The 11,919-nt window shown below is 47.3% G+C and overlaps 1 protein-coding gene across 1 annotated transcript; it reads left to right on the forward strand.

Moving 5' to 3' along the window:
- Positions 1-377: 377 nt before the first annotated feature.
- Positions 378-11,595, forward strand: khnyn (KH and NYN domain containing). Its single transcript, XM_084487282.1, has 9 exons — positions 378-625; positions 773-1,032; positions 1,428-1,562; positions 2,794-4,790; positions 5,344-5,474; positions 6,960-7,056; positions 7,457-7,564; positions 8,752-8,853; positions 10,073-11,595. The coding sequence occupies exons 2-9, from the start codon at positions 811-813 to the stop codon at positions 10,473-10,475; spliced, it is 3,195 nt and encodes a 1,064-aa protein (XP_084343408.1). The 5' UTR covers positions 378-625; positions 773-810; the 3' UTR covers positions 10,476-11,595.
- The last annotated feature ends 324 nt before the right edge of the window (positions 11,596-11,919 follow it).

The following is an 11,919-nucleotide window of genomic DNA, read 5'->3' on the forward strand; positions in this document are numbered from 1 at the left end:
CTTTTATTAGAAAGAAAGAATGTCTACTCTATGATTATAGACCTTAAATGCTTCATATGTGTTGGCGTTACATTTTCTTATCTGTAAAAATAAAATAAAAGACCCATCAAAAGACTCGTCGATCATATTGTTATTGATGTAACCAAGATCAACTATTCACATGGTTTCCGAGATAAATATCGGGACGTAAACTGGGCGGCACACATCTCTGTTACCAACCAATCAGGAGACCAGCCACAGTGCGTCCGGATCAGTGACTGGTTGGTAACGGAGAGAAGCACCGCCCACTGTACGCCCGGACCCTTGGATCAAGGCAACCGCCATGAAGAGTCTGGGGACCCGCCCCAGTCTGGCGCGTAGTTACCACTTTCGTTTTGTTTGGGTTTGTCTGGTCTACGAAACTTTTCATTACAGTGAAATAGGAGACAGGTTAAAACCAACATCAAGTTATATTGTAGAATAGTCCGCGTTTATGTCGCCTTTATTATCATAAACGAGTGCCAACATTTTGGACCACTAAAGTTACGACCAGTTCTTCCCCTGCTCAAATGAGAGACAAGGGAAGTGAAGACGAAACTTAGAGGCAGACACGGATCAAGCCCTCCAACCGAGACGGTAGGAGAAGGTAGGTCTATCTGTACTTCAACAAAGAATAAAGTAGCGTGATATGAGACAACTTGGCCCAAAATTGTGCCAATGTTTCACTCTCTCTCCGTTCCCTTTCGATGTGTCTGCCCACCCTCCGTCCCCAATAACCAATGGGTCGTTTCAGAGTGATTCGGTGGTCGGCGAGAGGGAGAGACTGGGTTGATGGACCCGTCGCACAGCGGTTCCGAGAGGGAGGGTGAGCTGATGGTGAAGGATGAGTTCGCTTGCGCCGGAATGTTGCGGGATTCTCTAACGTCCCAGCGTCTCTCAGTGGAGAAGATATTCCGGGTTTCATTTGGAATCGGGTCCGACGATGTGCCTCACAACGATGGGCAGATGTGGCTCAACTTGCGGGGTGCGAGCCACAATGTGGCCGCTGCAAAGGTCAGTCTGGCCATCATTTTGCCTTGAGTTTAAAGTAAAATGTATTATTGTATGTAGAGCCGGCCTATTCTATAACCTTTAATTAACGCTACGTTATTGTTCCAATCACCACCTGTATCCCCTCCCGACCCCTGCCAATAAATAGCACAATTCATAATAAACGTAAATATAAATGTAATTATTGCATTCAATTATTGCATCGTAGTTATTAAATGGACACCTCTGCCTTTTAACTTTCCGCAAAAAAACAATAATGTTTGTTTAATTGAAAACAGTATTGCTCTGAAGGTCCACAAACATCTCAGCTCACCGACAGATATTAAATTAACACATCAATTCTCTGAAGGTCCATAAACATGTGCAAAATCTGCATTTTGTTTTTCTTCTTTTGACAGCTGTTTGTCCGAGGGCTGGTCAACGAGGAACAACAACAGGAAGTGTCCTACCCATGCTTCCTGCACTGTGTGTTCTGTGGAGCCCGAGGGTTGTTCATGGACTGCCTGATCAAAAACACATCGGCACATATTGTGGTATGCATGGAGCTATTGTTGTGGATAAAAAACAACAATCGAATACTCAAAATACGAGAGGATGAGAAGGACTCGTTTTGAAAGATTAAGTCTTTATTACCACTTGCATAAAGTAACAAAAAAAACTGAGTTGGTTTACAAAGAACCCCTGACAAAGAACCCAGTCATCAGGCTTCGAGTAATATCCCCTAATTGTGTGGCTTCCCGCCTACATGCACTTGGCCAATCACAACGCTATACTACGGGCCTTGAATTGGGACACCTCTTGTGTCTCCCACTCCCGTTCCCCATTTACTTAGCATACACTTATCTTCCTGCCCTGTATTCCCAGTATATTACAATGTAAAGACATATCAACATTACAGTAAAAATAAGTTATATCTTAAACATCTTAATCATTACAGTGTAAAGAAATTACAGCTTAAACATCTCAATCATTACAGTGTAAAGAAGTTGCATATTAAACATTACAGTTATCTCCTATGTGAGGTAGAGAAATACTCTGGGATTAAAATCCACCTGTAGTTGTTCATTAACCTGATGTTAAACAGTGACTTACCACATGTGTTTAAGGGATGAACCTTGTATATCCAATGCTGTTTAAACAATGGCTGCTCTGATTTAATCAAAATGATAAAATGTTATGAATGACAAAGGGAATCCCTTGGAGCAGGGCCCTCTGTTAACTCGGCTTCCTTTCACACTCGTATCAGACACATGGGCACATTAAGTGCCCATGTGTGTCCTTAAGTGCCCAACACATTAAGCCGCAATCATTTTCTCCCATACTATTTCTTTGTTCAATTTGGAGATGAATTTGATTAGTTTTGTGGAATGAAGTCCGGATAATATTTAAACTGCCGTATTGTGGAGATCTCCAGAGATAGAGCACCTTTTAATGAATACATTTTGACAACATGTTATTTTATTGACAAAATTATTCAGCTTGTTTTTCCATTCGACAAGAACAAATATAATTTCCCTATGTTGAGTTGTGAAAGGTCCAGTGTGTCAAATGTAATAGCATCTAGCAGCGGGGTTGTAGATAGCCACCGACTGTATATTATGAACATTATATTCCATTTCTGCCAAGTCCATTCCGCTTTAAGTGTATTGCGATTTGCCAATATTGGTGGTAATATCTTCATCTAGAAAAGCATGTTGAGACCGTTGTTTTCATCGAGGGGATTAACAAACTTAACTTGACATGGTTTTATCTTACTTGAAACAGGTCGGCTCCCATGGTTGCCTGCTTATCTCCGGCCTCACAGAGCCAGTAGTACAGGCCTACTCCCTTATCACAGACCTGTTGGAAAGGTTCCAGATCACCCAGGACCCATGCACCGAAACAGGCAGCAGCGCCTTGGGAAAGTCCCTGGATTCCAGCCGGGCCTTCAATTGTCTGGTGAGGAAATGGGAGGACAAGCATACCCCGGAACTTCTATTGCTCCCCGAGGCGGCCAAGCAGTCCCTGCTGACCTTGGTGAAAGAGTCTGGTCTTTATTCCAGCCCCGGTTCTTTGGATTGTTCTTCAGAGAGACTAGACCAACGAGCAGGCCACGGTGCACCTAGCCCCATGACAGGGGGCCCCGCAAGACTAGGCTGGGAATCGGGAGACATCGCGGGCGCCATCGGCTCCAACGCTCGGGCTTGTCTCGGGCCAGAAGGAGCCCGGGATCCTGATGGTCACGAGACGGAGCATCGCAGAGCCGCGCCGTACTCGGTAGCTGAGCACCCATCGCCCGCTATGGAGCGACCGAGCAGGGGTCTCACAGGACCCCCGGCGGTAGACCTCCCACCCTGGGACGCGTTGGGCCCGCCCGAGCACACGGCTGTCGGAAACTGGGGAAGAGGAGGAGGCGGCGGCGTAGGTGACGGAGCAGAGCAGCGCCTGGTGTGTTCCCCGCAGGAGGTGGAGGAGGAGGGGGAGGAGGAGGAAGTGGTCAGGGCGGAGGCGGAAGAGGAACCGGAGGAGGAGAATGTGGGGGACGACGAGGTGGTGCTCTCCCTGGGCAGCCAGAAGGAGTTCCGGCTCCTGCTGAAGTTCTTCACGGCCATGGGCTACACAGAGCAGGTGGTGAGGCAGGTCCTAGCCCGCACGGGTCCCAGGGAGGCCTCGCAGATCCTGGACCTGGTGCAGCAGGAGCAGGACTGCAGCGACAAGAACCCGGAGCACGGAGACCGGACCTGCAAAGGCCAGTTGGGTCCGAAGAGTGACCTGCCAATAATCGACTTTCTCAATAAAAGTCGCCGGGCCCAGAGAAACTGCCCCACGGAGACTGAGGTGGGAGAAGGAGGGATGGGTGAAAAAGGGAGAAGTAAAGAAGGAGGTGCCTCGGGCATGAGACGAGAACCTTCCAGGGACGAAGGCGACGGGGAACCGGAGGAGGACTTTGTTCTGGCGGTGGTGAAGAGGGCGGCCGCCAGCTGTGGCTACACGGAGGAGAAGGTGGCGGAGGTGTATGGCAGCCTCCCCGACCTCTCCACCCACCAGCTCATTCTCCGGCTGCAGCGGGAGGCTGGGATGCCGGGTGCGCCCAGGGAGGAGGTGAAGGAGGAGCTGTCGGAGTGGGAGCCGAGGAGAATTGGCACCGGAGAGGAGGAAAGAGGCAGACTAGGAGGTCACCCGACGACGGCCCAAATCGTCCCGAAAGAAAGGAAACCGAGCGTCACATTCCGACCTCAGGAACTTCTCCCCAAGCCTTCCGTTTCCACGGCGATACCGCCGCCAGAAGTCAGGGGCCCCCCGCTGCTTACCTACCCCTCCGCCGGCCTGGGTCCGGGACCTACCGCCAACCAGCACCCCCACACGGGTCAGAAGGCCAAAAAAACGGATACATCGCCCCTGCTACCTTATACCCACCAACCCCAGCCCCATGTACCCTGCATCTACCCCCAATCCTACCACCAACCCCCAGGCCACCTCCCCGCTACTGGCCAAAACAACAAAACCGCCAATCCTTCGGCCGAGTTCCCCTACCCCTACCCCCATCAACCTCACCAACACCGACCTCCCCTCCTCCCCGATCCGAAGCCTAGTCCCGGCCCGGTCCCGAGAGATCCGCCGCAGGGCTTCCTGGCGGCGGCCCTGTCGACGGGCGCCCTGGTGACTGGAGAGCAGCGCTTCATGGAGGGTCTGCGGCAGACCTTTGACCTCCAGTTGCCGGCCCAACCCGGAGACCCCGGGCTGAGGATGATCATCATCGACGGGAGCAACGTGGCCATGAGGTGGACTGTTTTTAACGTATTTATAGTAGTATCCCTTTTTGTCACGAGTATGATGTATAAACATATAAATGTGCATGTCTGTGCACTGCCTATTTTTGTAGAAGTACATTCAAGATTTGAGAATCTTTATCGGCATATGTATCAAGCAAAACACTATGCTTGCTCTCCGTTAACGATAAAAAGCAAAAACATCAAAAACATTAACAGAACAATGTGTGATAAGTAGGAGTAAGTGAAAATTAAACGGAAAGGGAAGTCTATAAATAACTACAGTGGGCATTAAAATAATGATGGCCTCAGTAGAGATGCCGCCCCTGACAAAGGGTTCCAAAACCATCATACCGTCATATTTTCCATATCTAAACGCTGCATGTTTGGACAGATACAAATGCCATTCGCCTGAAGAGGGCTCAAACCTTTCTCTATGTATTTTGCCAATTTATTTAGCTTGTGAACTCCGGATCCGTCTATGGATTTGGGTCATTGGGTGGCGACCTGGGAAGCTTTGTATTGACGTTGTGTGTGTGTGTGTGTGTGTGTGTGTGTTGTGCAGTCATGGTCTGGGCCACTTCTTTTCGTGCCGTGGCATCGCTCTGGCTGTCCAGCATTTCTGGAACCGAGGCCACCGACAGATCAGCACCTTCCTACCCCAGTGGAGGCAGAAACGAGACCCAAAGATCAAAGGTACTAGCCCCTAGACATGCACTGTAATGCACTTCCTGAAGGGTGAACATGCACTTCCTGTACTATACATGCACTTCCTGAAGGGTGACCACTTCCTGGTGTATATGCACTTTCAGAGGTATACATGCACATCCTGGAGTGTGTGAATGGGCACAAACTGAGGTATACATACACTTCCTGGTGTAAACATGCACTTCCTGTGGTGTGTACATGCAGTTCTTGTTGTTTGTGCACTTCCTTTGGTAAACATATACCTCCTTGTGTATTTACATGCACTTCCTGTAGTATGCATGCACTTCTGGGTTTGTACATGCACTTCCTGTGGTATACATGCACTTCCCGGAGTGTGTACATGCACTACAGGTTATGTACATGCACTACCTGTGGTATTGTGGTGGGAATTCCGGAACCAAGTCAATCACAATCGTCTAAACTGGGTAGAATAAAGAGTCATCGGAACTCATAACAATTATGGTCATATATTTGGGTAATAACGGTACAGTGACATACAACAAACTACAATACAACAAACTAACAATAATCCATAAAACAAACAAACAATGATCCAAGGCCTATCATACAATCATCTCTCCAAGAGAGCCCCAGGAGCAGAAGTCCCCTGCGCGGGACATCAGCCTGTCGCTCAAAGAGCTCCACCAGGCTGAGGACCCCTGGTCGGGAAATCAACCCGCGTCTCTCCAAGAGAGCCCGCAGGCTGAAGTCTGACATTTTGACTAAAACACAGACTTCTTCTGTCAGGAGGATTCTGAGAGCTGCCAAAAAAAACAAACCCTTTGTTTACCAGATGGTAATCTGTCGATTGAAGCTCCTCAAGGTGTCATAAAATGGGGTTTGTGGCCGTGCCTATCAGTTGGAACACTGTCTCCCTTCCCCTAGGGGGTCAAATACAGCCTTTGAACACATCCCCCACCCCTTCACTGAACACGGGAACATTCCAACAGATAGAGACACAGAATGTGAAACCAGATTTTTCCCATTACAGTATACATGCACTTTCTGTGGTATACATGTACCAACATCTAGTGGTTGACTGTGGATAATGGGGATGTAACTCTGCAACCTTTGGTTGTCCTTTTGAGCTAGGAAGAAGATAATCATTCTCCCAGGGTTTCAAATAATACTAAGAGTGTGTATTGGTAGTAGGATTTTCATCCTGCCCTCGTGGTACCAACAGGAATGTCTTATCTAGTGTCGGCACACCCCTTCAGTTAATAAATTAATAACTCCAGATACCGGGTGAGGGAAGCTGGTGATTTGAGTGCATTTACAGTCACGTGGAGGTTGTCTGGAATTCAACCATTAATGAATTATACTGGCAGTGAATTATACTGGAGCGTATGACAAATACACATGAAAATGATGTTACACAGCAGCAAATCAGAATACACAGTACAGAGTGTGGGTCCATGTGGGCTGTGGATCATGATGTGTTTGACCGTGGGTGTGTTTGTTTTCGCTCTCCAGAGCAGCACTACCTGACGGAGCTTCAGGAGCTGGGGCTGCTGTCCTACACCCCCTCCCGGGAGGTCCTGGGGAAGAGGATCAACTCGTATGACGACAGGTCAGCCCAGACCAGTCCAATCTATAGAGCGTACGCTTCTGAGGTCTCGACTCCAAATGGGTCTCGATCCAGAGGGAGCTGTGGCAACCTCGCTTAGCGATGCACTTTAAAGGTCCCATGACATGCCGACCAGGTGGGAGTGTGCTACAAGCCGTTTTGAAAATCTGCCCCTTATGACGTCACAGGTGGGCGTGTCCACCTGTGATGTGTGACGGATAGGTGAGCAACGTTCGCAACGGCTAATCACACTCACACCTGGTGGCATGTCATGGGAAAAAAAAAACGTTCCATCGTTTAACACTAGGGTGTCAAACACATGGTTCTCAACCAAGTCCGTTCTGTGGATCTGTCGCAGTTCCGTTCCCTCTCTGACCTCTGACCTTGGCCTGTTTCCCGTCAGGTTCATGCTGCATCTGGCACAGACGACCGACGGCGTGATCGTTACCAACGACAACCTGCGTGACCTCCTGGAGGAGTCCCAGGCGTGGAAGGACATCATCAAAAAGAGGTAGGGAAACGATGCCGTTTTACTACGACAAACGAAGAGAATTGGTCAGGGAGATCAAACACTCACGACAAAGTTTGAGAATTGTGGCCAAATTTTAACATGAGTTAAAAATATATTTCATAAAATATATGAAAGAAGTACAAGAAATCCTGAAAAATAATGACGAGTTTAGAAAAGCAAATGCTGCACGCCACCTAGGTGGAATTTATTGGGCTTTTCCAGACAAAAGACACTGGGTGGTGATGTTGGAAAACCAGTTTATTGTAAGGTTGCATGACAATGGTGCTCCATGTTGGCATGCAGGAGATCTCTCTCTAGCTGTGTTTGAAATCATTCCCTATTCACTCACTCACTATTCCCTGTATAGTGTTTATGATATAGTGAACTATATAGGGAACAAACAAACGAGAATTCGGACACTACGCTGAACATTTCTAAACGTCATTTGCATCAGTAAATGCGCCCGCATTGCATTGTGGTATATGGGAGTAACATGTAGGGAATATCACACATCACACCCAAATTTTGGGTATTTTGTTGTCCACTGTATAGTGAATGAAATTAACCACTGAGATTTCGAGTGTGGTGATGCCTGGTTTAACGTGTGCACACTGATTACTGAATGTGCAACAGTTGTGCAGCCTCACTGATGGGCAAAACAGCCCAATGAGCACACCACATGATATGTACATTACGAACACACCACATGATACGTACATTACGAATATAGTTAACCCTTGTTCTAAACTAACACATGCATAGCCAGCTATTCTTCAGGTCAAGGCCTGAGCCGGAGGCCACATGTCCCAACATGGAGAGATGCTAGAGACTCAGACAATGCACACACATTCGCAAAAACAGGAGTCAGTCTGCTGAGAATATTCTGCCATAACTCTGGGTCAAGATACCCCTCGAGAACCCCTCGTGCTGACAGACTTTATTACCTCTCCGTCTCATTTTCTCTGGTCAAGTAACTAGACAGACTGTTTTTCCCAACATCACCCAGCCCCAGGGTCACACTCACACCTGGTCATAGTGTGATATATCGCACTATATCACCCAATGTGTTATAATATGTCACCTTTAATCGTTTTTTTTTTTGGATGTTCAAGTTGGAGCCATGTTGGATCCACGTTGATGTCAGCTTCCAGGTTGACGCTTTCCTGGTTGCTTTGCCCCCTATGCAGGCTCCTTCAGTACACGTTTGTTGGAGATCTCTTCATGGTGCCAGACGACCCGCTGGGCAGAGGAGGCCCACACCTGGACCATTTCTTACGCTCCGAGCACGGGTAAACTCACAACTGCTGTGTTCTTTAGAAAATCGCTTCATGATCGCTTTTAACTCACTTTATTTCTTAAAGGTCCGGTATGTTATCTACGAAGCAAAAGGAGGGGAATTGTATAAGCACGCGTGGAGATACACTTAGTAAGGACCCTTGAGCTATGTGTCGTACTTTAATAATGGGCAGGCGTGGCCTCCGTTATGCGCTCTGATTAGCTAAGCATGGTGCTGAGCTCCCGCCTCCTGGATACCCGTATGTGTACTCGGTGCTGGCCCCTTGAGGCTATGTGTGGGCATTACAACTTGGTCTGTGGCTTGGTCCTGACCTCTTGTGGCTATGTGCGGGCATTACGCTTGTTTTCGTGGCCTTGGTCTCTGGGCGTCTCAGACACCTGGCCTGCTAATATCTCTAGAATTGATACGTGTATGAATGGCTCTACACATGAGCGGATGCCTCCCTAGTCGTCAAGGACATATCTGGCCTGATGCATGCTAAAATACGCTACAATTCCCTCCTTGGTCATCACAGATGACCATTCTACCATTCTACAAGCCATATAAAAGTAGAAAATATGTACATGCATATAAAAATATTAAGCAAAATATGAAAAATCAAAAAACAAGACAAAAAGACAAAAAACAAAACAAAAACTAAACCTAAACCTAAAAAAACGAATTAGCCATAATGTGAATATCCAAACATCTTTTACAATTTAGTAATTGGTTGACACAAATGTAATTGTAATTAATTATAGAAAAGACCATTTCCTTATTAACTTTCCTTATTAAAATATGCACAATGCACACCATTTACACACAACACTGGTACATTCACAACGCACACCGTTTACACACAACACTGGTACACTCACAACGCACACCGTTTACATACAACACTGGTACACTCGCAACGCACACCGTTTACACACAACACTGGTACACTCGCAACGCACACCGTTTACACACAACACTGGTACACTCGCAACGCACACCGTTTACACACAACACCATAGTGCCAATAGTTTTTTAAAGGTGACATATTATACCACCAGGTGTGAGTGTGACTAGCCATTACAAGCCGTTTTCTGTCCAGCACACATCTAGGTGGACACGTCCACTTGTGATGTCAGAAGAGGCACACTTTTTACGGCTTGTAACGGCTAATCACACTCACACCTGGTGGTATAATACGGGACCTTTAACCACCTTAATCCTCCTCCTTTCAGGACTCCCGACCCGGGAAGCCACTCCTTCGCCGGCCTGGCCTCCCCATTCCCCTCCGCCAAACTCCCACGAGCCAAGACGGAGGTCCTGCAGTACCGCGACCTGACAGCGGGGGGGACGGCCGCAGAGCCAGAACCGAGGGGGAGCCGGCCGGCCGGCGGGAAGAAGGGCGGGCCGGGCCGAGCTGCCAGCCCAGGAAAAGTCACCCGAGGTGGGGCAGCGGGGCCTGGGCGTCGGAAGGCCGGCCCAGAGAGGGGAGTGGATGAGACGGCCAGACTCAGGGACAGCCTGTGCCAGGTGTTCCCCGGTCAGGACGGCGCGGTGGGCCTGGTTCTCCAGCGACACCCCACCGAGACGGACATCAACTTCCTCTCACACATCGTCTTAGAGCTGCAGAGAGGCTGAACGATGTCAGGACGTTTATGAAGGTGGCCGCCTGAGCGCTAGACGCACAGGGACTGAGACGTTTGATTTGGCAGAACAGTTCCGATTGGCTGCAGGTGACGGCGCAAGCCTTAGTTGTGAGGTCACTAGCTTGAGTTGTGATGTCGCCAAGGACCAATGATTGTTAAGTACTGTGTGTGTCACATTTCCACATGCACTGCACTGAATTATGAATATTGTGATGATGGCATTGAGTGCTGACAACTTTTATAAATAACCCCAGTGGCCAAACTAGCTAAACAAACAATGAGGTAGCTTATGACCAAATTATCAAAATACACAGCAACAAAGAGCTAGCCTGTGGCTAAACAACCAAATATTTTATATGTTGCTACTAGCAAACTAGCGAAACAACAACCAGCCTGCTGCTAAACTAGCAAAACACCAAAAAAATAACTAGCCTGTGGCTAAACAAGGTAAACTCACCTTACAAAGGCGTCTTTCTTGTCATTTTCATCGTCATGCAAAGGACAAGAAAGATGATTTTAGCAAGATGATTTTATGCATTTTAAGTCAATCTACGTAAAGCCGGGGGTTTCCGTCCCCATGCTACAAATGTATGCAGTCTAGTCACGGTATTGTAAGCACCGTCCTCCAAATGGCATACATTCATTCAGCACATTTAAAACTATACTTCAAACTGCACTAGGAATCCTTCAGCTGGACAGAAGACAATGTTGTGAATGGCTGAATATCAGCAAGCGCAGGATTCAAGATTTTTGTTTCTTTCTAAAATGCTTAATTTTTCTGAAATGTGAAGACAAGACAGTTCGATAATACTACATGATTTGAAATTCAAGTGCCTTAATTAATTTCCTAAAAAAAAGTGTAATGGGTCAGGGTCAGGGTCATACAGAAGGACCACTGCAGCGGTGAGAATTTCCTGGATTCCACCGTGAGATGACCACGGACATGTCTGTTGGCTTCGTCTCTCTGGAGGCATGAAGAAATCTCCACATTTGATGAAAACATAGAGCCTTTTATCCTTCAGAGTGGATCATTTTATTTTTCTAAGAATAAATACAGCGATATATATTTTTTTATTTTCTCTAAAGAGCAATAAATAAATAAACATAAAGAACTTTTTAATTGTGTTTACTTTGTGACTGCCCACCTGGAGCGAAGTGAGTGTGAGTGGAGCAGTTCTCCTGAGTTCACGTTCATGGATGTGGGAGGGTTGCTGATCATCAGTTGCTGTCTTAGCCCACTGGGTTCCACTGATTAAAAAAAACCCTAATTTTATCTTGATAGTCTCTCACCTCAGAAACTACGCAGAAACTCTAACAAATAATCATTTTGCATTGTCGACATGTGTTCTACCAGTGTGCCTATTTTACTGTTTCATTTGTTTTACTGGTTTCCCTGTATTTCACCCCTGGTCACCTATTGTGCCCTGTGTTTTACC

This window comes from Micromesistius poutassou (genome assembly GCF_964030765.1).
Source record: "Micromesistius poutassou genome assembly, chromosome: 23".
In the NCBI taxonomy this organism is placed as follows: domain Eukaryota; kingdom Metazoa; phylum Chordata; class Actinopteri; order Gadiformes; family Gadidae; genus Micromesistius; species Micromesistius poutassou.

Bases quoted from the DNA above. Each gene is read 5' to 3' on its own strand.
- khnyn (XM_084487282.1), top strand. From the start codon at position 811: ATGGACCCGTCGCACAGCGGTTCCGAGAGGGAGGGTGAGCTGATGGTG. The intron at 4,791-5,343 runs GTGGACTGTTTT...TGTGTTGTGCAG, and splicing joins GGGAGCAACGTGGCCATGAG to TCATGGTCTGGGCCACTTCT. The intron at 7,565-8,751 runs GTAGGGAAACGA...CCCCCTATGCAG, and splicing joins AAGGACATCATCAAAAAGAG to GCTCCTTCAGTACACGTTTG.